General features: G+C 53.3%; 1 protein-coding gene across 3 annotated transcripts; it reads right to left on the reverse strand.

The window, feature by feature from the left end:
• Positions 1-26,885, reverse strand: LOC117800817 (tetratricopeptide repeat protein 7A-like). Of its 3 annotated transcripts, none has more exons than XM_034653376.1 (4): positions 26,696-26,883; positions 11,159-11,289; positions 8,321-8,436; positions 1-25 (listed from the first exon to the last, which is right to left on the reverse strand). In XM_034653376.1, the coding sequence occupies exons 1-4, from the start codon at positions 26,841-26,843 to the stop codon at positions 16-18; spliced, it is 405 nt and encodes a 134-aa protein (XP_034509267.1). In that variant the 5' UTR covers positions 26,844-26,883; the 3' UTR covers positions 1-15. The 3 variants fall into 3 exon arrangements, with proteins under 3 accessions (XP_034509267.1, XP_034509265.1, XP_034509266.1); XM_034653374.1 differs by lacking the exon at positions 1-25 and adding an exon at positions 32-2,737 and having other exon boundaries at positions 26,696-26,885; XM_034653375.1 differs by lacking the exon at positions 1-25 and adding an exon at positions 7,707-7,797 and having other exon boundaries at positions 26,696-26,884.

Consider the following 26,885-nt stretch of genomic DNA (forward strand, 5'->3'; position numbering starts at 1 on the left):
GTAGATGCATCTTAATCAAAAATACCTGGAATCATGGATTTGGTGTGCTAGTTCTTTATTTTTGCCAATAGATACTAAATATAGAAGTACTTACAAAAAGTCTGTGTATCACTTAAAACCACCTTGAGTATCACTAGAGGTACAGTTTGAGAAACAACAGATGAGACCAGAGGTTCTCAAAGTTGGTCCCCGGACCAGCAGCACCAGCATCCCAGGAAATGATTAATGACACAAAGTCTGAGACCCCCGCACTCCAGACCCACTGAATCAGAAACTCTTGGGTGTGCCCTGTAATCTGTGTTTTATCAAGTTTTCAGGAGGTTCCCATGGACATTCAGTTTTGGAAAACCACCAGTTTGGCTGTCCTAAGTGTCTTCCAGTTCTCCCATGCTAAGAAGCCAGGTTCCAGAAGGGACAACCTGACACAGAAACTCCAGCTTTGCAGCCAGATCCTAAATCCGTAATCTTGGGAAAGTGTACCACCCACTCCGAGGCCTCATCTCCATCCATAGGACAAGGATTCCTCATTTGCTCATAGTGCTGTCAGGAAGATGAACGCGTGTGAAGCCCAAATACATCCAGGCATGTGGGAGAGGTACACTAAATAGTAGTTACTTTCCTTTCCCCTTTTACTTTGGGTCCTAAAGATCTTATTCAATTATGTTTTAATTTGCCACATGACTTTGCGTGGAAGTCCAGAAGTGAATGAGTAGGGGGCACAGAACAGAAGTACCTGAGGGGATCTCCCAGCTTTGTGTCCACCTTTATCCTCCCACCAGCCCTGTCCCCACAGGGGCCATACACACAGGATTTTCCTGGGAGACACACCACACGCAGGGATGGACTGGGAGGCCCCAGGAGCCCAAGCAGGAGGAGTCTGCAGCAGAGGCCCTTCAGTCCCACCGACGCCTCTGCCTTAGAAAAGAACCCAGAGTTGGACAGCCAGCCCGAGGTCAGGCCAGCTGAGGGGAGAGCCCAGCACCAGCTGCCACCAGGAGAGAGCAAAAAGAGACTGCATGGGCTTCCAGAAAAGAGCAGAAATGTCTGGCTCTGGGAAGTCTGCAGGAGAGCAATGCCCTGGCAGCTGGGCCAGTGGCCACAGGCTGGGGCAAGGCTGGGCCCAGGGGCTAGGCCCTGGGACTGCCCCAGAGCCCTAGGGCCCAGAGACCACCCGTGGCTCCTGGGACCTGTGGGTGATTTTCCACTCTGTGGGCTCCCTGCCAGCTTCCTCCCTGGCAGCCCAGCCCAGGCTGCTACCAGGAGCCCAGAGCCAAGAGGGACTATGGCCTCTTCTTTCCACTCCAGCTCAAGGACTGTCTTCTCTCTGCCTTTAGTTTCCACATTCTCAACACTAGGAGAGGGCGCCCAGACCGTGGCACTAGGGGTTGCAAAGAAATGCACACTCTCAGGGATGCGGCCTTCCCCGATACACACACACAATGAAGGATTCAAAACTGCATTTTCACAAGATCCCATGTCCCCAAAGTTGTGTAATTTTACTATTTTCAAATCTGTAAGGGATTCTGGCATCTAAATCAGCTCCCAGGAATCCTTTTGCAAAGCAAGTAATCACCCTCAGGCATCTTTTGGGTAAATCCCAATTTTTATGGAATGCCCATAAAGAGAAAAACCAACAGAGACTCCAGTGGCCAGGGCTGTACGGGGAGAGATTTGGGCTCCCAGCTGGCCCTGACCTGTTCTGAGATGTCGGGAACGCCCCTCTGCCTCAGCTTATGCATCTGGGAAATGGGAAATGAGATGGGGTTTCTCCCACCAGCCTGAGCGAAAGCTCCCCGTGCCAGGGAGAGCTGGGGCTCTGCCCAGCCCCGTGAATGGGTGGCTTGAAAGATCTCTTTGTTCTCCGTCTCTCACGCTGACCTTTCAGAGCAGAGCTGCCACTTTTAACAATATTCAAACAGGGCCTCAGACCAACCCTGGCCCACAATCAGGCTGCGTGTGGAGAAGCCAGGAAGCCATTGATCCCAACTCAAGTCAAGCCTGGCTGGCCAGGAACAGAAAGACAGAGATGAGAAGGCAGGGATTGGTCATCCAGGGAGACCTCCAGGTGCGAGGCGCGAGGGGATGGCGAGCCCCCCACAACCCCCTGATCAGCTGCAGGCAGATTTTCCAAAGTGCTCCGTCTCACTCAGTCTTCACAGCTTTGGATGAGGCTGGTAAGGGAGGCTTTGTTCTCCCAGCTACCAGCACAATGCTTGGCCCACATAGAAGGCACTCAAGAAATCACTGTGGAATACATAAACTCGCATTTTCCAATGGGAAAATGAAACCCCAGTAGACAGCTGCCTTTCCAGGCCATCGCTTACCCGAGGGGGGAGGTGGGCGGAAACCAAGGTTTCAGACTTCATTCCCTTTAAACTAAAAAGTTTCCTGAGAAAGACAATGCTTGTCTTTTGACCCAGCAGGGTTACACTTTCCTTTCCCGGCTACGTGAACGCTAGGACTCCTGAAATTCAGCTGAGTGACTAGTCTTTCCACAGTACCTACTACACACCCAGTGTCTGGTTAGTCATCAGCCCTGTTGACCAGAGACATTCAACAAACAGAGAGACAGAATGAGGAGATGAGTATCTCATTCGTGGCCCTGCAGGTAAGAAGCTCACCGCCTGTTGAGTCAGCCACCCTTTGGATTTATTCAGAGCTTAGCAAAGTGCTTTGCATACGGTAGGTCCTCAACAAATGTTGTTTTGTTTCCTTTCGTTTTCTCCTTTGGTTTGATCTGAAAGAGAGAGTAAGGCTGCATGGTGTTCATGGCTGAATGAATCTAAACAGACACTGGGGCGTGGGACCCTGGCCAGGAGTCCCCACTGCAGGGCTGGCACTAACTGTGTCGGAGAGGTTTCTGGTCAAGGACCCATAAGAGCACAGCCAGTTGGCGGATCCCAACAGCTGGAGGGTTCAATCAGGAGACAAGGTCAGGTGAAGTTCAAACACTTGTCAAGCTGTTCACTCCTGCCATAGACCCATAGCACTGGTTTCAAAAACTAAAGTTCTCTTCTTCATCCTAAGTTCCAGAAAAAGGCAGTGACGCTTCCCCTGCAGGGCACTGGGGACATCCGGGCAAAGAGATCTTCCCTCTCTAGAGAGGCACGGGATGAGTAGTGAGTGGGTGCTAACAATAAATACAGGGAGAGTGTGTTCTCTCCCGTGGGCCTCCGAGGTCTCGCTGTGCCCCGAAGAGTGACACAGGTCACTGGGAGGCTCTCCGGGGCTTCCCTGTTGGAGGATTCCCCCCCAGGAGGCAATCTGTCTCCTGCCCTCCCCGGCACCGCAGATAGCGGGTGACTGCTAAGGACAAGACAAAACCGCAGCTGAGTGAACACATCCCTCACGGGGCTGAGTGAACACACCCCTCACGGGGTCAGGCCACCAGAGGGACGCCTTCTAAGCCTCCTTGCTGCCTTTGCAGTAGGGCAGAGCCCCTCCCCCACAGCCGTCTGCAGCCCAGGTAGCCTTAGCTGCCTCTCAACTCAGCACCTAGCTGGCAAGGTGAAGCATGTGCAACTGCACACCCACACGCACACTCACACACACCCACACCCCTCAGCAAGGGAGAGTGCTTTTGTGAGACTGAACAATCTGCCGAGCCCTAGGAAACTCCCTTAGAAAGCACACACACTCCCTTCTCTATTGTTTGGTTTTGGTACAGTGAGCACATATTGCTTTAGTAATTTAAAAAAAAAAATTTTTTTTAACATGCGCGAAACATACAGCCCACCTGGTTCAATACACACGGCTCAAGCTCGCTCTCAGCCCAGAGCCCAGAAGAGGCTCTGCAGATCTAGGCAGAAGGACGGGTAAAAACCACTCCACACTCTGGGGGAAGAAGCCTACAGCTCACTCACTTCTTGTTTCTTGGGAGCTGCCCAGAGACTCCGGTCCTAGTGAGGTCAGGGCCCTGCAACTTTCCTGCTGCTGCATTGGCCCTGGCTTCCCTTGTTGCCTCACCCCCGGATCTGCTTCGTGCAAAGCAAAACCAAAGCTCTCCCATAGCTAGGACTCAGGGCCCCGCTGCCATTATCCGCAGCCACCAGAACACGTCAGAAAGGTGCCCTCTCCTGGCAGCTGGCGCCTGCCAACTACCTGGGACAGAGCTCCGATCAGAGTCCACGGCTGCCCTCTGGTGGCAGCGAGGGGAATCGAACCGCAGGGTCTCAGGGTCTCCGGGTCTCAGCCCCCTGCACCCTGGAAGGGGCCTCTCTCAACTCCTAACTCCTTTCAGGTCCCGTACTTTCAGTTCCAGGTCAGTCAGGAACCCTGTCATCAGCTACAGGGCAAGCGGCAGGAGTCGTCGGGGGAATTAACTATGCATCAATAGGGCAAGGCCCCCGGGAAAAATGAATGTCCCTCAAACACAGTAAGTCTAAAATACTTAGGCCCAGTCTCAACCAAAGCCCAGAATAAAAGAAGAGCGGTCGGAGGTCAAGCAACACCCACCCCCCCCATTTTGCACAGTGGAGAATACCACACCACACCCTTTAAATTATGTCAAACCATCACATGGAGGTTAGACTTTGGGAGCAGGCACTGCTTGTGGCCATCTGTCCACCCAGGGCCCAGCTCTCAGATTCTGCCCAGAAGCAGGTCCCACCACCTTCCCCTGCTCCTCAGGCCCCAAGTGAAATCTTCTAACGCTGAGAAGTTCCCTGGTCCTCAAGAGCCCACCTTATCCCAGCAGCACCGTGCCTCCCCGCCTCCCTTCCCTCCCCAGCACGGAGCAACGTCTGACAGCTACATTCTGCTCCCTGACTGTCTGCTCCGTGCTGGGATGGAAGAGCTCCCGAAGGAGGGGAGCACATCCTGCTTCCGGCTTCAACACTGTGAGTCAGGTGGGGGGCCTGGTGCCCGGTGAGCCAGGCTATGTATGACATGAATTCTTGGGCTCCTCTCTGGGGGCTTTTCCTTAGCCCCTCCCCCTTACTGGGCTGTGACCTCTCTTTACATGGGGAAGGGTTTTACCACCTTCCCAAACACATCAAAAGCCCCAGGTGAGGTGGGGGGGGGGTTCATCAACAGGAAATGGCTCTGGAGACCTTTAAAAGACTTTTCAGAGTGGCCCTGGAGGAGAAGACCCTACGTCAGACACCGGGGTCCCAATATACCTCTGAACCTCTGCTTCTCGAACCTTAGGCTAAGGCAGCCATTCTACACTTGGCGTGATTTTGCCCTCCACCACCCAAGACATTTGTCAATGTCTGGACCATTTTTGGTTGTCACACTCGGGGCAGGAAGAGCCACTGGCATCTCGCGGGTGGAGGCCAGGGATGTTGCTCCAGCCTACACCGTACTGGTATCTAGCTCGCAATGTCCACGGGTCAGTACCTGAGAAACCCTGGATTGAGGTGCCTTTTTCCTTTTTTTTTTTTTATAAACTTCCTAACAACAACAAATATATTTAAAAAACCCCATTGGAACTGGTGATTCACCAAGGAAGATGTAACTCTGAAGACCATTAGTAATTACGAAAGCTCATACCACTGTGGCGGGTGGTAGGCAAGGCCCGGGACTGTGGGGGGACAGACCCTGCTCAGCACCAGGCTTGCTGGCTCTGGGCAAGTGTCTTCCCCTCTCCTTCCTTCAGTAAGTGGGGACATTATTAGTTCTTCTTCATAGGATTCTGGCTAAGTATTCAACAAGTATTAGCTACTGTTAAGAGAAAAGGGGGAAAGAAATTATTTAAAGTCCAGCCAGGCACACGGGGCCATAGCCCCTGCTCTAAAAATACCGTCACATTCCCGGGCCACCTCTGGGCTGGACGTGGGCACAGGAAAGGGACGAAGGGGCTGAGTTGTTGCCATGTGTCCCGGGGACGGCTGCTCAACACTCAAGCTTTCAAATATCTGGGCTGTTTGCTTGGAAAGAAATGATTCAGTTTCCACTGCTCTTTATTTGGGAGGCACGGGGGGGGGTGCCGGGGGAGAAGAGCCAGCATCCTGTCTTTCAAGACTAAACTCTGTGTTTCAGAAGGAAAAGAGGAGGCAGGGTGGGGGGCAGAGCGACAGGCACAGAAGTAACTGGAATTCCTTGGGCTCTCCTGGAGGGGTGAGGGTTGGTTAATGCTCTGTCCACTGCTGACGGCACCACCACACACAGCCAGAGTGTGCAGAACACAGGCAGGGAGGAAGAGGCCCCCTTGGGGAGGGGTGGGACAAGCTTTGGGAAGAGGAGCCACCCGCTGAGAATGGTGACTCAGGGTCCCAGGGGAGCAGAGAGAGTCCTGAGTCAGCGTAGCCAGGATCAGCCCAACCATCACCAGGGCCCTGTCCCGCTCCCCCACCCCTCCCTGAAAACTGGAAATTACATGGGTTTCGAGGCTACTCTGATCTGAAGCTGGAATCCCAGCAGGTGAAGTGGGGCAAGTTACTCAACCTTGTTGAGGCTCAGTGCCCTCTCGAGTGACCTGGGGTCACCTGACTTCCTTCACAGCACGCTGTATGTTGAGCACACGCACAAGGCAGGTGCTTGAGAACTGCTGGCTCTCTCTTGGCTGTCCTTGCCGGTCACCTTCACCTGTCACACCCACAGCAAGTGTGGTGTGGGGAAGGGGAACAGGCAGCCCCGAGGGGACCGCAGTGGAGAGAGGGTTCACAGCAACACCCCGTGTTCTGAGCTCAGTACTCCAGGTGCTTTTCACTCCTGCCTCTCCTTGGACCCTCATCCCCCCTGGATGCAGGACAAACAGAAGCCCCCTGTTCGAGGAAGGAAGCGGAGCCAGGGGTGGGGGGTGAAAGAGGAACTTGCCCAGGGCTGCTGGGTGGCCTCCCACTCCCTTGCCCTGCCTTGGCGACCTCCAGATGGCCAGGGTGCCCCCAGACTCTTCAAACCTGAAGCTGAGGCCACACCTACCAAGCTGGAGTGCACTCGGAGCACACAGAGGAGGCGGGAGCACCTGGCGGCAGCAGCAGGGCTCATGACCCCCGGGGTTTCTGCTGTGGGCAGGGCAGCCCAACGGGTCCTGCATGCGTAATCCTGGCTCTGCCCAGGACAGGTCACTTATGTTCTCTGTGCCTCCACGTCCCCCCGTAGAATGGAGACACAACAACAGCCCCTATCGCAGAGGGCTGCCGGGAGGACCAAATACACACGAAGCCAAGCGCTTAGCAAGTGCCTCACGCAGACTTAGCACGTATTCAGACAACGAATACTGGTTAAACGCAAGACTGAAGGGGACACTCAAAGCTCTACTCCTAGGCTGTGTCATACAGAAGAGCACCTCTTCAACACACTGCCGGCGTCAGTCAGCGCACTTTTCTATAAAGGGCTGGGGAGTCAATATTTTAGGATCTGCTATCCACTCCACTCTGGGGGAGAGACTGTATGTCAACAGTACGTATGGCTATGTTCCAATAAAACTTTATTCGCAAAAACAGGCAGCGGCAGACCCGTGCTGCCAAGGTCCCTCCAAAGTTCTGCCAAGGGGACATCCCCCATCAGCCCTGAGAGCCGCACCTGCAGGCCCCTGGGGCAGGGGGCGGGGGGCAGGGGGCAGGGCTGCAGCTAGGCAGGAGGAGCCAGGTGGCAGCTGCCTGGGCAGCAAAAACAGGAACCGGCCCCCAGGGCCGCTGTGTCTCTGAAACTGAAGCTCCGCAACCAAAACAGGAAAGAAGAGCATAGACGGTGGAGGTGGCGTGCAGGCAGCACGCTTCCCAGGGTCCCCGCGGCCTGAGGAGCCCAGCGCTCTGGGCCAGCCCCACACCTGGGGGTCAAGCCGCCTTGGCCCCCTGGGCCTCCTGGTCCACACGTCCCAAACGGGGACACCACTGCCTCCCTGGCCTGGTGCTAGACACATTTAAACAACAAAAACAAAAGATGTGACACTCAAGCTTGGGCCAGCAGCTTACCCAGCTGTAGATGGCCACGAAAAATAATACAAATAAATGACAATCATGCCTCTGACTTTCCAAGCAGCTGGGATGGATCAGGAGCTCTGGGAGGTATTCTCACCTGAGAGCTGCCCCCTGGTAGGGGACCCTTCCACCCTGTTCTTACCATGCAGAAGACTGGGACTCGAGCAGTATCCCCTTGTCTAACAGTGAGGGCAGAATGGAGACAGAGAAGGGGCGCACAGGCCTCCTCCAGGCCAGGGGTCCAGCTGGGGCAGGACTGCCCCCCTCCCCAGGTGTGGGCCTCTGCCTACCACAGCCTGACAAGACGGGAACACACCAGCCCCCACCGATCCTCTCCAGGGAGCACACACAGGCACACACCCAGAGCAGAGAGGCCAGACTTCACATGACGACCGTCAGGAGCGCCCCAGCCCAGACAGAAATGTCCAGGTCCCACTCAGCTGCCAGCGACCTACCCCTTCTTCAGGTTTGTCACATACGCGCTCTGGAGGGCTGCTTCCAGGAAGTAGGTGAGCTCATAGTCGACTGGGTGAGAGCCTTTCAGATGCCGTGATGTGGTGTTATTTGTGATCTGGGAAGGGGAACGCAGACAGAGAGACATGTCTCAGAGTTCTTGGTCAGAGGGGCTGGGGTGGGAGTCAGCCCCAGTGGATAGGCAGCCCCATCACCAGCCCACATCCCTAGCTGCCTCAGAGGCACACGGAGCCATTCTCAGACCAAACCCGACCTAACTTGCTTTTGTTTAACACACGTCTGAAACCCGCTCTCCTCATCCGAGCGCTGCCCACAACGGCCCTGCAGAGCTGGTTTTGTCTACATTTCACAGATGTGGAAACTGAGGCTCGGAATGCACCTGAGGTCACAAAGCCAGCACGCGCCTAGACCTCAAACTTCAGTCTGGCCAGTCACAGACTCAGGCTATTTCTACGACTTCTTGGTTCACTCATTCAATAAACCCTCGAGTGCCTACCGTATACCAGGCGCTGTTCCCGTCATACAACCACGGACTGTCAGAATAGCACAACGGCTACGACCCCAGGTTCCAGGAAAACCTGAGCAGCGATTGTGCTATTAACTGAGCGGTCCTCAGCCTCAGCTCTAAGAGGATCACGCAGCCCCACCAAGATAGGCCTGCCTTTCCTACGCCACCTCCCCTCCCTGATCCAGCGAGACAAATCAATGAGCCGTCTACCTTATCTTTAAGAGAGGTTCTTAGTTCCCTGGAGCTTGGGCTGGGTCTCAGGAGGGACACACAGCATTTCTGGGAATGTACAGGATTCCACCACCCAGCCCACCCTCCCCTGACCCGAGATAACCAGCTCCCAGGGCCCATTTGTCTGCCCCCTGCCACAGGGCATTGATTCCAGCCCTGCACACCATCACCGCCCATCGCCCATCGTCGCACCGCCTTTAAAAGTCGAAAGCCTCGGCTTCTGACTGAATGGGAAACTATCTATTTCATGAAAGTTTTCTCCAAACCATATGGAATTCCAATGGGAAGGGCTCCCAAAACACTGCTGTCCAGCAGGGATCTACGTACCTCAGCAGAGGTCAACTCAGCCACGTCAAGTCTCTGGGTGGACTTCTGCCAGGGAATGTGCTCGAGTGCTATTTTCCCTGAGTCCCCCAACCACTTCTCCTGTCCTCCTAAAATCCAATCAGGGAGAGCGACTCTAGGGTAGTGACACTCAACAGGGGCATGATTTTACCCTCCAGGGACATTTGGCATATCCGGAGACATTTCTGGTTGTCACCACGTTTGGGCTGGGAGGCGGGAGCTGCTGGCATCTGCAGACGCCAGGGGTGCTGCGGAACATTTGCTAAAACACAGGGCAGCCCCACACAGCAAAGACTGATCTGGCCCCGACGCCCACACGGCTGAGGCCGAGAAACCCTGCTCTGGGGAAAATCGGCCTGGCCTGAGGATGACTCCTCCAAAAAGGCCTGTCACAAGACAGGTGCTGGGGTGGCATTTGGGCACTTGCCTAAGTAGGTGAGGTTCAAATGTCTCTGGACTCTGACTCTCAGCTCATGACCACCTCCTTCTTCGGGATACCGACCCCAGGCCTATTACCCCAGCACCTATTACCTGCCTGCTGAACAGAACGTCTGGGCACCACTCCAGACGTCTTCCCCACAAGTGGTCAGAGCCACACTCCCAGGGTTCCAATCCTGCCAATGCCACTTAGCAACTGTCTGAACTCCTCCCTAAACCCGAGCTTCTCACTTGGGAAATAGGAACAACAGGGCCTCTTCCAGCCAGTGGGTGTGAGGGTTAAATTCGAGAATGACTGTACTCAGAGTACTACCTGACACAAAAGCAGGAACTCAGTGACCATTTGCAGTATCTTTGTGAAATAGAGCTCTCTATCCTCCTCCCATTACACCAACAACCCCCCAGAAGGGGGGGTAACATCACAGCATACTGCTAACACCACAACTGCTGTCCCGCAAACAGTTCACACAGGCCTCCCACAAGGGGGAGCGGGCAGAAGGGGAGGCCTGAGGACTTCCAGACACCGGCTGGCCTGCTTCTGCTGGCCTCTGAAAGGCTTGGACAATGGGCTCCAAGGCCTCCCCTACCCGAGGGGATCCAGCAGGGAGCTTCCTGGCCACCTGAGGGTGGGGAAGGATGCCTAACTGCAAGGACCAGGTAGGACTGCACCTCTTCCAAAGGGACCGTGGTGAGCAAATGGTTTCATCTCTCTAAACCTCATCCACTTGGGGCGCCTGGGTGGCTCAGTCGGTGAGGCGTCTGCCTTTGGCTCAGGTCATGATCCCGGGGTCCTGGGATCGAGCCCCATGTCGGGCTCCCTTCTCGGTGGGGAGTCTGCTTCTCCCTCTCCCCCTGCCTACTGCTCCCCATGCTTGCACTCTCTCTCTCTCTGACAAATAAATAAAAATAAAATCTTTAAAAAAAAAACAAAACTTCATCTCCTAGACGGGGATAAATACAATACCTACTTCACAGAGCTGTGGTGAGGATTACGTAAGTTTAATGGGTGCAGCGAGGCTGTCACATTTGGTCGCCCGAGTCGAGCTCACCAAGGAGGCCCTGGGCTCCCTGGTGCAGACTCGTTCATTAAATCTATTTGCTGGAGACGAAGGTCTTGTTCTAAGAGAACAGTTCTACTGTGATGAGCTTTCCAACCACGGAGGCGAAGGGGCATCGGAGGGGTGGAGGGTGCCTTTTTCCCAACACGCACAAGGGCGATCCACGGGCTTAGTGGGGCCTGTTGTGATAGGCGCCCCATGGAGGAAGCTAGAAGCAGAGTGCCATATTCCCAGCTCACCTTCTCCAACTCCTGCAGGAACACCTGAGCGATCCAGGAGGCCCTTTCGAAGCAGGTGATCACTTCCTCCTCCCTCTCGGTCAGGCGGTGGCGGGAAGCGATGGAGTTGGGCAGGCGTTCCAGGGAGAGGCCTACGGAAGGAGGACAGCACCTCAGACCTGCCCTGTCCTGGCCTCCCCCCAACCCAGGCCCTGCCCCCAGGCCTGGGGGTGGGCTCACCCCGGGAAACCCAGGCTTAGGAGCAGCCAGTGGGGGGAAGGTCCACGGCGGGGAAGGAGATGCTAAAGCAGTGGTACTGGCAGTGGCTGGGGCCAAGCTGCGGGCTGACGGCAGGCACCCCAAGCCCTGCATGAGGAACCACGCCGTGGCACCCCCACACCCAACTCCTGCCTACCCTTCCAGGCCAGCTCCTGCAGGAACCATTCCTGACCCTCCTTCCAAGTCGCTGGGTGCAAACACCCACTCTCCCCGCCCTCACCGTTTCTACGCTGTACTGTGGCTGCTGCCACCCAGCTCTTCGCTCCCCCCAGTCGCTGAAAGCCCCACATGGGCGAAGTGTGAGCCTTTCTGCACCATCACTGCAGTCCCCAGTATCTGCACGCCACAGAGGCCGGAGCTAGGCCGCACCTGACAGGCACCCTTCCACAGAACCACTTTCTACCTCACCTAAGTTACTGACGCCTGGGTCAGCCTACTGGAAGTGGACAGCTGCTGTCTTTGCCCTCCAGGGACCCACTTCCGTTCTCCGGCCCCAGCACCTCGCCTTCCCTGTGAACGGCCCTCCTGCAGTCTCTTAGCACGAGGACCCCACTCCAGCTCCCAGGCAGACCCATCACTGGGGCCACAGTGACTGGCTAAGGATGAGCATAGGGCCCGGAACCAGTACTCTTTCCCCTGGGGCTGGGAAGCTGGGAAGAGATCAGCCTGCGAATATTCAGGAAAGCCTGCCTTATGATAAGGCTACACGACATGACTATAGCTCACACGACTGAGCTGTATACCTGCACACGCTTACAATGGGAAGTTCCGTTATTTTCTTTAACCACAATTAAATTTTCCTAAATAAAATAAAGTAAAATCATTGCTCTAAAGCAAAAAAAAAAAAAAAAAACACAAAAGCAAAAACAAAAACAAAACGAACCAAAGCAATGGTCAGAAGCCAAGAAGGGCAAGCACTGTTACGCCTATCAGCGGTGAATGCCATAAAGGAAAACAACTGTATTTGCATTAGTTTGGGTTCTCTTAAGACAAGAAAAAGACTGAATACATTCATGGTCATGGAAAAATAGAATCTCAGAGTAAAGATGAGACAAAACTGGAGACGGCAAGATTCCTAACGACACCGTCTGAGCACCGTGCCCGAGGCTCTTCCCCTGTGAAACGTCCCAGTACACAAGCCTGTAACACCCCACCCTGTTTCGGGTCAAGTCAGCCTCAACTGCGTTTCTGTCACAGGTGACTAACACACAGACCTGACTAGAGAGTGCTGTCCTGGCCTGGGTCTTCCTCATGGGCAGAATCTGGGTCTCTCTCACCCTCGTGTCCCACACCGTACTTTACACGCCGGAACAGGTGCTCCGGATGAACTTACTGGATGAGCTGTAGGAATAGAGCCCCCAACTCTCTCCTGCTCTGCGCCCCAACAGCCAACTGACGACCGTGCCCCCAACACTTCCCTTCCCCATCTCTGCCTCCCTCATTTTAGGCTTTCCCTCTCAAGCGGATGACCACATCAGCCTCCCTGGCCTCCCTGCCTCCAGTCTTGTTCTAATGCAGCCTGCACACTGCTCCCAGGGTGATCCTTCCAGAAATCCACTGCTGCAACCCTTCAGGGGTCCCCAGTGCTACAGGGTGAGGTCCAAACTCCCGGTGGTCCATAACAGCCCCTGCAGGATTCCATCCCTGTTACCGGGCCATCCTTGGTGCTCGCCATGCACTACAGGCTGAATATCTGTGCCCCCGGCCCCCAGGTCCTATGTTGAAAACCTAGTGTCCAAGGTGATGGTATTTGAGGCAGGGGTCTTTGGAAGGTGATGAACGGGATTCGTAGCCTTATAAAAGAGACCCCAGAGAGCTGCCTCACCCCTTCCGCCATGTGATCATAGCAGGAAGGCAGCAGCCTGCAACCCAAAAGACAGCCCTCACATAAACCAACAGAGCCGGTGCCCTGGTCTCAGACTTCCAGCCTCCAGAGTGGTGAGAAATAAATGTGTGCTGTGCATAAGCCACCCAGTCTGGACTTCATTATAGCAGCCTGACCTACGACACCACAGCTGCTGCGTCCACAACAACCTGTTTCCAACTGCTGACCTTGTTCCCGTTGTTCCTCCTGCCTGGAATGCACCCCCCACTTAATCCCCCAAGTCCACCCCGAATCACCTCTTACCTTCTGCCCCTCTGAGCACTGCTTCCTCTATGGAGCCCCTCCTACTACACCCTGGTATGACCAACCATTCCCTCCTGGGGCCCCAAGTCTATGCTGGACATACTCCTGCCCCACGTTTCCTCACACGTATTTCTTCACACGCTTGCCCAGCCAGACTGTACGCTTTTAAAGGCATCAACCATCTCACATTCATCTTTCTACCCACTGGCACACAGTGGGCACTCAGCAAGCACTGGCCAGCTGGTGGAAGAAATGGCAAGCCCGATCCTGCCTGACAGAGTACAAAGTGCCCTGCAAATACAAGGTAAGGAATTACCGTTCTTCTTGGCTAGATCCCAACTCATGTGGGTCACTCATTAGTGACCTTGCCCTCTGCCATGCTGGGGCATGAACAGGGCCAAAGGTCGGGGTGACTCGGCCCAGGCGAAGGCAGGCATAGAATGTGAAGGACCTTGCTCAACACAAGGACTCAGTGACCATGGTCACCTCGTGTCAACAGGCCTCCTGCCAAATGACTCATGACCAGGAGGGAAGAGCTTCACTCGCAAGCGTTAAACGGGGCGGAAGATAGTGGGAGTCCTGGAGGAGACGCAGGAAGAAGGCAGAAGGCAGGCACCCCTGCTCACCACGGGTGCTGGCCCTACCCCTCCCTGCAGGAAGGTGGGACAAACCAACCGTTCCGAGGCCAGCCTGGGAGACCAGTCACAGCCATTCCAGAAGGCCTACAGTGGACGTTTCAAGCACTCTGTGGCTTCCCCGAGACACACGCTGCTGGCTGGGCTCCTCCCTTCCCCACAGCTGCGCCCAGACCTGGGGTGGATGACGCCAGCCGCCCGACGGCCAGGGGGCTGGCCACCGCAAGTGGTGAATCGAGTAACATGTGCCAGGGGGGCCTCCACTGTCCATTGCTTCATTTGCTCCCTCCGTGCCCAGCAGCGGCCTCTCTGCCATGCTTCTCTGGAAATTCTCAGTCCCATCCTCCTGGAAGACTCACAGCGAAACCACCTCCTCTCTGAAGCCTTCTTAAGTCTCCTGATCTCAGAACCAGCAGCACATTTTCCCTGCATCTCCTCTGCATATGCCTTTTTCCTTCCCTGGAACCATCCTCTCTGCCCATTCCTGATTGCTCTGGGCACCCAGTGAGAGCAGGGCCTGATGACTGGTGAGTGGCTGGATATGGAGCTGAATGCACCCGTTCACTTAGGCTGAGGAGACAGCCCGCGGGCCTTCTCCTGCTCCACTTACAAAATGGTTTTTGCTGAATTCATAAGCAAACTGTGGCATATTCATACAATGGAACACCACTCAGACATACACTAAAGGACAAATTCTTGATATACATACACCATGGATGAATCTCCAAGAAATCAAGGTGTGCAGAAGCCAGATATCAAAGAAGTCCATGCTACGGGATTTCACTTACATGATGTCCAAAAAAAGGCAAAATTATAATCTGTAGTAATAGAAACCAACCAATCACCAATCATTGCCCGGGGGCTGAGGATGGGGGTGGAGAGCGAACCGAGTGGAAAAGGGCCTGCGGGAAACTTCTGGGGGTGATGGCAATGTTCTTTGTCTTTACTGGGGTACTGGTTACGTGGGTATTTACATCTGTCCAACTCACCAAATTAAACACTTAAGATCAGTGTACCTCACTGTATGAAAACTCATCAAAAATAATGGATAGGATGCCTTCCCTGAAGGCAGCAGTTGTGAGAGCAGAGAACTACAAGATCAAGGTACAAGTGCTATGGTCACTAAGGTGGTCCTCTATGAAATAGTCCCCAATATACGTAAGACCAAAAAGCTTCCTGAAGCTGGCAGTGGCTTTTCCTAATGATGGTCACAGTCTAGTCATTCAGTTCTGCCCATAAAAAGGGGTTTCTTGACCTTACGTTTGCTTTTTGACACCCATGAAGGTCCATTTTCCTGTCCACAAATATCTGATGGGAAACCCACAGGGCCCTCCAACCCTTGGGTCCCTTCACCCTCTGCCCCGTGAGCGTTTCTGCACCAGTGGCCAAACCACAACACTAGATCCAAGATGACACGGGCTCCTCCTGAGCCCAGCCCCCAAAGGACCCCAATGGTTGTCACACAGCCCCGTGAGTGGGCAGGAAGCCAGGGGCTGCCAGGAAGCACAGGGCACTGCCTCTTGATCCCACTGGCAAAGGGGCCTTTCTGTGAAAACACGCAGCTCTACAAGCCAAGGGAGGGCCCCTTACAAGAAGAGTGCTTGCTTTTTCAGTAAGTTGGAACTTCTGGTTTGGAGGCAAGCTGATCTGGTTTAGCCCTGGGCTCAGCAGCAGGCTGTTCCCTGCCTCTTCAGGCTAAGATGACTCATCACATCAGAGATGGGCATCTTTCCAAGAAGCCCCGCCCTTGGAGCCCTGGGCCCTAGATGGAGAGGTGGAGAGCACAACGTTTCCTCTGCAATGGAACTTTCCAGTTGGGTGGACCCCTCCGTCCCCTCCTATCCAGTTGGTCCAAGGACACAAGGCACCCACAGAAGACGAAGCCCAGAGTTAGGTACCTGGGTTGGGGGGAAGGAGAGGAAGAAATGCAAGTCATCACTTCAGCCCTCAGGGAGGAAGCCTCATGCCAGGGAGGGAAGAACCCTTATAAATCACACTCAGAAGCGGGTCACTGTGGGAGGGCAAAATGGTACAGCCGCTGTGGCAAACAGTGACAGTTCCCCAAAAAATTACACACAGAATCACCTTATGAACCCAGCAAGTCCACTTCTGGGTGTAGACCCAAGAGAACTGAAAGGAGTGTCTCAAAGACGGATTCATACACCCATGTTCACGGCAGCATTAGTCACAATAGGCTAAAGGTAGAAACATCCCAAGAATCCACTGATAGGATGAACGGATAAAGAAAACGTGACACATGCATACAATGGAAAATTATTAAGCCTTCAAAAAGAAGGAAATCCTACCATACCCACATCGATAAACCTTAAGGCCATTATGCTAAGTGAAATAGGCCAGTCACAAAAAGACAAATAGTGTATGATTCCACTTCCGTGGAGAACCTAAAGTAGCCAATTCATGGAGACAGGAGAACAGCAGCTGCCAGGGGCTGCAGAGAAGGGCAAATGGGGAGATGCGCAGTGCCTACGGAGTGGGGGTTTTGCAACATAAAGAGTTCTGGAGACTGGTTGCACTGAATGTTTGTAACACTACTGAACTGTATGTACACTTAGCAGTGGGCAAGATAGTGAATTTTATGTTACATGTATTGGACCACAATTAAAAATAAAATCTTTTAAAAATTAGTTAAGATGCTTAATTTGTGTTATATATATTTTACCAGTGTTTTAACCTACAGTCTTAACCTACAGGGTCATATTAGTTTCAGGTGTACGATATACTGATTCAACACCTCCATACATCACCTGGGGCCCATCACGACAAATACACTCCTTACTCCCCCTCCCCTCTGGTGACTCTGAGTTTGTTCTCTATAGTTAAGAGTCTGTTTCTTGGTTTGTCTCTCCCTTTTTTTTTTCCTTTGCTCATTCTTTTTGTTTCTTAAATTCCACATATGAGCACAAGCATACAGTATTTGTCTTTCTCTGACTGACATATTTCGCTTAGCATTACACTCTTGAGCTCCACCCATGTTGTTGCAAATAGAAAGATTTCATTCTTTTTTATGGCTGACTAACATTCCATTGTACCTGTACACCCCATCTTTATCTATTCATCGGTGGATGGGCACTTGGGCTGCTCCATATCTTGGCTGCTATAAATAGGGGAGAGTGTATATCCCTTTGAATTAGTGTTTTTGTGTCTTCTGGGTAAACACCCAGTAGTGTGATTACTGGGTCATAGGGTAATTCTGTTTTTAACTTTTAACCTCCATACTGTTTTCCACAGTGGCTGCAACCAGCTTGCATTCCCACCCACAAGGTAAGAAGTCCTTCTTCTCCACATCCTCGCCAACACCTGTTGGTTCTTGTGTTGTTGATTTTAGCCATTCTCACAGGTGTGAGGTGATACCTCATGGTGGTTTTGATTTGCATTTCCCTGATGATCAGTGATGTTGAGCACCTTTTTATGTGTCTGTATATTTTACCAATTTAAAAAACGAAAAAGAAGGGAAAGCGGACACTTTGACTCCATATGCCAGTCTCCAAAAAGTACATACGCTTTGATCCAGTAACTTTACTTCTAGGAATTTATCACAAAAAAATTAATGACATATGCAAAAATTTAGTTTCCAAGATATCACGGCAGCACTGTTTATAATGGCAAAAAGATGAGATTTAACCTACAGTTCCAATAACAGGGGACAAGTTTGCTAAATTACAATAGATTCTTACAATGCGATGATATGAAGCTTTGAACAGTGATGTAGACATGTATTGGAAAATGGCTCATAAAATACTCACTTTAGAAAGCAGATTATAAAATATGATTCTATGAATTCATTTTTGTTTAAAAACCAAACAAACATATACATCTACAGGAAAAAAAGACTGGAAGGATATACCCAAAACGTTTATAGAGATCTAAGTCTTGGTTTCCTGAAACACAAAATGGAATTACTACCACTGCCCAGCTCATGGAGGACCGTGAAACTGAAATTCCATGATATTATATAGATCAGAACACATGCTCTGAGAGAATATTAAGTGAGGCTCATGGTGATCTCTCTGGAAGGGGTTTGGGCCTCCCCTGGAATGACAAACGAAATCTCTGATTCAAGGAGGAAAGAATCCTTCCAACACCTCTCAGTTAAAAGTCCCAGAGTCCAGGCTAGATCCAGGTCTTCTGGCTTCAACACTGTCTGCTGTCTCGGCCCAGACTCCCTGTGTCTCCCCTTACCTGCTGTGAGCCCCACAGGGGTTCCAAACCTCAGACTTCTGGCCAGCCCCTGGTGGCCCACCTTTTTTACATGAGTATCTGATGGCTGAGTTATAGCCGTCCACCCTGCAACGGGACGGGCCCTCATGTCGGTGCTGGTGACTCAAATGCACCCCTCAAAGCCTGCTTACACTCCACACCCCCGGCCCAGGAAGGCACTCAGTGAAGGCCAGGTGCATACACAAAGAACACGCCTAGCCCCTTCTCTAAGATGCCCCGACAGCATTCCCCTCCACTTGTTTCTCCCTCTCTGGAGACCAGGCCCTCACTCCCAGGACTGCAGTGTGGGGCAGGGCAGCAGTGCCAAGAGTGCTGACCTGCTTCCCCACAAGGCCAGTGACCCACGCCCCTTTGCAAAGCAAGCCAAAATCAACAGCTAATTCCTGCCATACCAGGACTAAAAAAAAAACAAACCCAAACCAAATATGCCACTATGTCCTGCCCTAGGAACAGCCTGGTGTCTTTATTTTCAAAGTTTCAATAAGCCATAAGTTCCCAGGTGAGAGCAGAATAGCTTGAGGTTGCCTTGACCTAAAGAGAACAGAAAAACAAAAACAAGACTCAAGGAGAGAGGAAAAGAGAATTTGTGGATCATAATTCTTACAGTTGCTAAAAGTTTTCGGGTTTTTTCCCACATTTTTACTCTCCACAGCACCTTCCCCATTTAGCACCTAGTTGTGGTATCTGGGGAGAACCGAGGCCATTTTGCCCCATAGCGAGGCCCGTCTTCTACCCATTAGCCGGCAGGCAAGCCTCTCCAGAGCATGGACTGCGGCCTCCCTGGTTCTGGGCTGTGAGTGAGAGGGAAACAGGGCAGGACTCATGGCTGGAGAAATGAGGGGTCATTCCTCCCTCACATGTTACCACACACAGCTAGCGTCAGAGAAATGGAAGTGACACAGGCCTGAGGGGAGAGGCAGCCGTTTGCCATGGAACAGCCCTCTGAGAGGCGGACAATGACAGCGTGGCTTGTGGGGCTGAGCCGGGTGAGCCTGACATGTTGGCCCTGGAGCTCCTGCCAGCCCATCAAAGCACGGCTACCTAGGGCCAAAGTTCTAGAACACCAGCAGAGAGACACCCTGAGCTTTACTGCAAGGCTCTCAGTGCCCCCTCATTTCCCAGTCTCACACCTGTCTCCACCCTTTGCTCTAAGAAGGTGTGATCACATCCCACCTCTCACCAAGTCACCTCCATTTCTCCTGGGCCTTCTCTTTGGAATTTTCCTTTACCTGAAGGCACCTCTTCAACTCATCTGCAGATGATTCTTCCTTAAGTTCAGGTTCCCCTCCAAGCTAACCTGGAAAAGCTCCACAACTAGCTAGGGCTCATTACTTCACTCTCTGCAACAGAGTGATTCAATCCAACAAGTACTTTTTGGGCATCAGGGATGATCCCAAATGCTGGAGTCAGAGAGAGTCTGAGTTCACATCCTGACCCGGTAATCCTGACCCAGTCACTACTGGTGTAACTTGGGGTGAGGCGGTGCTGCCTGAGCTCTGGGATTCTGCCCTGCATACCTTTCACCTACTTTGGTAACAGCACCCTGATTTTCCTTTGAGGAACCATTCCTCCAACTCAGTCCACAAGATTCAGGTGGAGAAATCCCATCTCTGGCACCAACCTAGAAACCTAGATGCTGGTAAATGTAACTGGTTCCAGGGTAGGCACTAGACCAAGCCAGGTCAATAAGGCACTCTCTCCTCCTGTGATTCTAAGTGCTATGCGCAGAACCATGTATACCTGGAGCTGCTGAGAAAGACATCAACACAAGGAGCCCCTAGATCCAGCTATTCCTGATGCCCACCTACCCCCAATGACTTTCTAGTTACACGGGTGTATACATTTACAGCGCCTGCCTCCTTTTTGTTGTTGCTTTTCCAGCTAGTTGGAGTTGCATTTTTGTCATTAGAACCCTAAGTCTGATTATATGGAAACTGATCCCCAGAAGCATGATGTCAGAGGGGGCAATTTCTGAAGTGCAAGCCTGGCTGAGTTAAGGTCAGATATGAGTGAGGATTTACCATCTGCCAACTAAGAAACTGGAATTCTAGATACCCAGCAGCAGTAGTGCTCGTTGAAATGCAGCCTATTTTGTCTTGAGATGCAGGCTGTAGCTTTAGGGCATCTGGTAGAACATTTCAGGATATTAGCCTATGTTGGATACTTCCTAGGATCCACAGTAAAGCCTATAAAAAAAGGGGCAAGCTTCTCTCCTGGCAATCCCTCTGGACAATGCAGCTTTGTTAAGGGGCCTGTTTTGCTTGCGGACAATAATCCAAGGTGGCAGAGGGTCAAGTCAGGGTTGTGGGTCAAGTCAGGTTAATCAGGGTTGGAAATTCCTTTTTTTTCTTTCTTTTCTTTCTTTTTTTTTTTTTTTTAGTAGGCTCCACGCCCAGCATGGAGTCCAACACAGGGCTTGAACTGACAACCCTGAGATCAAGACCTGAGCTGTTATAAGAATCAGACGCTTAAGTGACCGAGCCACCCTGACACCTCTGGGTTGGAAATTCTCCGCTCCTGCTGAAGGTAGTGCCGTAGGAGACAGAAAGACCAGATCCTATCGAGACCTAAGGCTGGGGCCTGGGAAAGGCCTGATCCCCCAGGATTTCACAAGGACCCTGTGCTGTGGCTCTCATGTGTTGCTACAGGGCTACATGCAGCTTGTGGGCCAGAGGTGTGAGCACTCCCTGGCCCAGCCCACTGCTTACCCACTAAACTGTGGGCTGGTGGCTGACAGGCACCCTGAGGCCTGCTGCAGAGACAGAAACCTCTAGGCCTGGATCTAGAGCCAATGGTTTGGTGTCAATAAAACCTCTGGTGCTAGTTTCTCATCCATGGAGATGATCTGATGCCAAACGTCCAAAGCCTTACTACAAGGTTCTTCTGGAGAGCATTAGAGCCAGACCACCCCCAAGCCTGGAAAACAAGGCCTCAGACCGCTCAACTCTTAAGGCGATCCCAGGCATGTTACCCCCATTTGGAAGTGGGTGCTAAGGAGCTGAGGCCCCAGAGGGGACTTTGTAAATGTCCCTCTCAGGTGTGAAGGCAGAGCTCCCCACAGAAGTGGGGGCAGCCCCATGGCTGGGGCATCATGGCCAGCAGGAAGTTCACTGCCCTGCCCCCAGCAGGCCACAGAAATAAGCTACAGACAGCCCCCTCTGGGATGTTTCCATTTCCTGATTTTCCCAAATGGTCGACTCCACTGACACTGTGCCCTGTCTGCTCAGGGACTGGACAGGAAAGAGTGGCACCAGTTAGAGCTTGTGACTCATGAGTCTGGCCATGGCTACTGTAGGCTTAGCCCCTCCTCCACAGCGGCTGCTTCTCCCAGAGCCACATCACACCAGCACAGACTTTGCTCACCTGACTGTCGTTGCCCTCAAGGGAAGGGACCCTAACTGTTCATGTGGGCATCCCTGGCAGGTGCGGGCTGAATCGACTGCTGGCAAATTTTACTTTCTCCGGGAAGACACGGGCCAGGGACCATGAGGGGTACAACGACCAGAGACCAGATGCCTGGCAGGAAGAACGTACTGACTTCGAACTGGGGAGACCGGGTCAAGGTCCAATGAGCTTGAAGGAGGAAGAGAACGCCATAGGCTGCAGCTATCACCAAGGGAAGCCTGCTGGTGGAGGGGGCACCTGAACTGTGCCTGCAGGGAGTCAGGGCCATCTCTGTGCAGAGTAAATAAAGAACGGGCCTGTTGGGTACAGGCAGCAGCTCAAGAAAAGGCAAAGGGCAGAACTCTGTAGACCACGTGGGACACCAGGGGCAGACCTCACTCAGCTGGAGTGTGAATGGCTCCAGGAAGGGAGAAGAGGGAGAGAAGACTGGGGGTGCAGAAGAAATGACCACCTGTCCCCCCGGGATCTCCCAGTTCAGCGGGGCGGGCAGCCACGAGCACACAGAATCAAGACGGGTTCTGCCAAGGGCTTCACAAGGGCAGGTGGCACTGCGGACAGACCTTCTGAGAAGGGCCTCGAAACCAAATTCTTGATTGTTCTTCAATACAAAGTAAATGGAAGATGTTCTCCCAAAACAAACCAAGATGGTGGTGGGGCAACACCATGAAAAACAGATATCTACCAGGGCGCCTGGGGGGCGCAGGGGGTCAAGCGTCTCACAGTTTCGCCTCAGGTCATGATCTCAGGGTCGTGAGATGGAGCCCCGCATCAGGCTCCGTGCTCAGCATGGGGTCTACTTGAGTTCTCTCGTCCCCTCCCTCTGCCTCTCCCCCACCCCACCGTGCTCACTCTCGCTCTCTCACTCTCAAATAAATAAATAAATCTTAAAAATAAAATAGGTATCTATCATCTGTACCTGGAATGGGCTGGGAACATTGCCTTTCCCAAGGCTTTCCCCTGGTCTGACATGCTTGATCAGGGGGTGGGGGGCTGGCAGAAGTCACAAGGGAGCCACTGCAGGGCCTGGGGAACAGGGTGGGAGAGCGGCAGACTTGCCACTCTAGACCACGGTGACTGATGTCGACACAGAAAAGGAAGTTTTCTGACCAAGTCGCCCAGCAACACCACTGCCCCGGGCTGCTTCTGCACTGAGAGGACCCACAGGGCGGTGGTACAGGCTTCACCGGGGGCTGCAGCTCCTAGTCAACCCAAGGCTAACAGACACCAGGAGAGGCTGAAGCCCCGCATCTAACCAAGGCCCAGGTAGGCCCCCTTGTGGGCCACCCTCAGGGACAGAAGCACAGTGTCCATAGGCATCGTCCCTCCTGGCTGGCCCCTGGGTTCTGCAGGAACTGCTGGGAACCTCTCCTTTGTCAGGGACTCCCGGACCACCCACACGCTCCTTGTCTGCGTGAACCTGTCTCAGTGGTAACTGTAATCTGCCCCCCAGGTGGGCTCCTGTGTCACAGCCACCTGGCCATCAATCTAAGCTCTGCTACTTACAGGCCTCATGACCTTGGACAAGCCTCAGTTTCTTCATCCATAGAATGGGCATCACAACTGCCTCCCCCCTCATAGAGTAAAGATGAGGATGAAACCCCTTACGGAAGCTGGAAGGTTGTGGAAGCCTCATGCGATACACACACATACACAGGTACCATTTCTGCATTCCAGACGAGAGAAACCCAAGCCTACTGCAAGGGCCCCTTCTCTCAAACACCTCCGTTGGTGTCTAGGGTCCTCCCTGAGAATCAGAAAGCATCTTCTGGTCTAATCCATGTCCCCGACTTCAGAGGAAGGCCTAGGCCTTGTGAGTGATGCCTCAGAAGGACACACTGCCAGGTCCCTCTGCCATGAAGGGGAAAGTGGGTGAGATGTGCGTATTTTTATGTCTTTCGGGCCCCGAGCCCGCTCCTGACTCCCCTAACAAGAACAGGAGCTCCGTGCCGGAGATACCCATACACATCTCCCACTAAGCCTCCAGGCCTGCCCAGCTCAGGCTCCCCCATGACACACGGCCCCATCCTCCTTCCTCCAGTCAGGTTTGCTGAGAAAACCCCCTGCCCCGCTGGACGGTACCAAGGTGGAACCATCAAGCAGAACCCAGCACAAAATGGTAAAGAAGCTTGGTGTAACGGCCTGGCCCAGCAGGCTCCGGGGTGAGGCCACCTGGAGATGGACAGAGCCTGAAGGTGCGAGCCTGCCTTGGGTGGAGCATTCTAGTTCAAACACAAGCTGACTGCTGTCCTGGGTAAGGCACTCAACTTCCGTCAGCCTCGACTTCCACGTCTGTAACACGAGGGATTGGCCTACACTGCTTCTATGATCCCCCTCCGTCTAGGATTCTGAGCAGCACTCCTATGGGGTATCTACAAGCTCTGGCTGCCCAGGTTCAAATCCCAGCTCTGTCATTTCCAGTGAAATCCATGAGTCCCTTCACCTCGTCAACTGTAATGCCTCAGCTGTAACAAGGGAACGAAAAGAACACCTACTCAGGGTTACTGTGTGGCTTCAGTGAGGGCAGGGCATACCTGGCACGGAGCGAGGGATTCGTAACTATTACTCTGTGAATTCTGTGGCCTTCTGCCACCATCATCCTTTCAATGGACTGAATGTGTGTGTCTCCCCCCAGCTCACATGTCGTACGTAGGCCTAACCCCCAATTGACGGTGTCTGGAGATGGTGACTTCGGGAAGTAATGAGGGTTAGATAAGGTCATGAGGGTGATGGGATCAGTGGCTTTATAAGAAAAGGACAGAGAGAGTTGGAGGAAAGGCCATGTGAGGGCTCAGCGAGAAGGTGGCCACGTGCAACCCATGCAGAGAGCCCTCACAAGACACCGAACCTGCTGCGACCTTGATCTTGGACTTCCCAGCCTCCAGAACTCTTAGAAATAAATCTCTGCAGTTGGAGCACCCCATGCCACTGTTATGGCAGCCCAGCAGATTAAGACAACCCCATGACCCACCAGCCTCATCCCCTACTCTCTGCATGGGAAAACCCACTAGGTCCCCCCAAACCCAGGAAAATCAACATCGTGCACACCCTGGAGGCCACATGCATGATCTCAAGCACACACAGGGTCAGGTCAAACTCAGCATGCCAAGCAGCAGGGTGCAGTCATTGCAACAGGACAGGGAGGACAAGCAGAGAGGAAGCAGGCACATGGGAGGCCACGCGCAGTCAGTGAGAGGCAGGGAGCTAGCACAGGCCACAACCGAGCAGCCCACACCAGTGGCTCTTGGCTCCTTACCTCCCCTGCAGGACCTCTGACCACCAGGACTGTGTTCCCCCAAGAAGCTGGAGGCGTGCTGGAAAGAGTAGAGAGCAGGAAACAGGGAGCAGTAGGTAGAGCCAGGTCTACAGGAAAAAGTGCTGGAAAGGGCCCCCATAGAAGGGTGTTAGGTTTGGGGAGTCTACCGCAGAGTGGTTTTCAAGAGGCCCAAAAGACCCAAACACTAAACGAAGTACACCCCCAACATCGGCCTATGCCAGGGCCCAGAAAAAGGGATAAGAGAGCAAAGGGGAAGGTCCCACGTACTGGATCATGCCACATGGCCCCCTGCCCTCCCACACACTGACGCTGCGTCTGTCCAGGGTGACAATCTCAGCAGACTTCCTGGGATGATGTGAACTGTCTCTCCAAAGGGAAAGGGACCCAGGGGTGGACGCACAGCCCTCAAGCAAGAGCAGGGTCAAAGGAGGCTGTGCGCTGCACGGATGTCAGTCAGTCCCCTGGGACCCTAAGGAGACAGAGGGGAGGTTCCAATCCTGGTTCCACCACAAATCTCTGGGCAACTCTGGGCAAGGTACGTATCCTCTCTAGGCCTCAGTTTCCTCATGTGTAAGATGGACAGAATGTCCCTACCTACAATAGAGAAGAAGGTGACAAACACTCTACCATCTCAGACACCCAATCCCCATGTGGCTGCAAGCATGTCTAGACTTTTCTCTGGGGACTGGTTGGTGCTGGAATAAGGAAATGACCAAACATCTAAGACTCCTGACAACAATCTGGGCAGAGGGGCTCCTGGGACACCTCACTGCCACCAAGGGCCCTCCCTCAGGTCACTGTGATCCCAGGGTTCATAGATCTGGGGAAGGAGGAGCCTGGGGTCAGGCTTTTACTAACATGTAACCCCTTCGGGGTCAGTTCAATGGCACTGAATAGTATCCCACATGAGCCACCATCCGCAGCCCCATATCATGAAATTTCTACATCACTGACCCTGTGTGCCTGGGGCCTCACCAGAACACCCCTCACTCTGGGAATTGGTTCTGACCTGCCCATCCCTGGATGCTACCAACAGGTACCCACGAATACCCAAGAAGGGACAGGCTGCTCTATACCATCAAGGACCCAACTGGTAGCCAATGTCAGTCACCAGCACCAGCCTGACAACGGGATGGCACGTGGTCTGTCTTTCTCAACCTTGTGACCCAGCGGAGGCCTCTTGGTTGTGGTTACCCTGTGAGGGCAGGTATTACAACTCTGGTTCACACATAAGTCAACTGAGGCCAGGAAAGGTGACGTGGTAACTTGCCCAAGGACGTGCAGGTGGGTGACTGGTTCTCGACAGAGCCAAGGTGAGAACCGGAGTCCTCTGACATTGGCCTGCTGGCTGCCATCAGCCCCCGCGCACTGGTGTGCCTGGTCGCCACTGGCGTCCACCTGAGGGGTCAGCGCCCGAGCACTACTAGGGGTTATGTATCTTGGACACTGGCCCTGTAGGCCAACTGCCAACACGGCATCTACCCCGCCGTGGCTGGCACCTGCACCTGGCACATGGGGGCCAGAGGGCAAGGAGCTGAACATGGTGGTGGGGAGCCAGGACAGGCGCCCTCCAGCGCCCCAGCTGGGCCCACACCTACCTTTGATGACAAAGGCCTCTGCCAGCAGCCGCATCTGGTACAGCGGCTTGTTCTCCATGGACAGGTCATCAATCCCGGCCCGTGCATACATGCTGATGGCATCTCGGTATGAGCCCTCCACGTAGTGCAGCTTGCCCTGGATCAGCATGGCCTCACACAGGTACTGCGGCTGAAAGGAACAAACCCATCA

This window comes from Ailuropoda melanoleuca, unplaced genomic scaffold, assembly GCF_002007445.2.
Source record: "Ailuropoda melanoleuca isolate Jingjing unplaced genomic scaffold, ASM200744v2 unplaced-scaffold8253, whole genome shotgun sequence".
In the NCBI taxonomy this organism is placed as follows: Eukaryota; Metazoa; Chordata; class Mammalia; order Carnivora; family Ursidae; genus Ailuropoda; species Ailuropoda melanoleuca.

Coding starts and splice junctions, on each gene's coding strand:
- LOC117800817 (XM_034653374.1), bottom strand. CDS start 26,843: ATGCTGATCCAGGGCAAGCTGCACTACGTGGAGGGCTCATACCGAGAT. Junction 11,290..26,695: donor AGAGGCCTTTGTCATCAAAG/GTAGGTGTGGGC, acceptor CTCCTTCCGTAG/GCCTCTCCCTGGAACGCCTG. Junction 2,738..8,320: donor GTGACAAACCTGAAGAAGGG/GTAGGTCGCTGG, acceptor TCTCTCTTTCAG/ATCAAACCAAAGGAGAAAAC.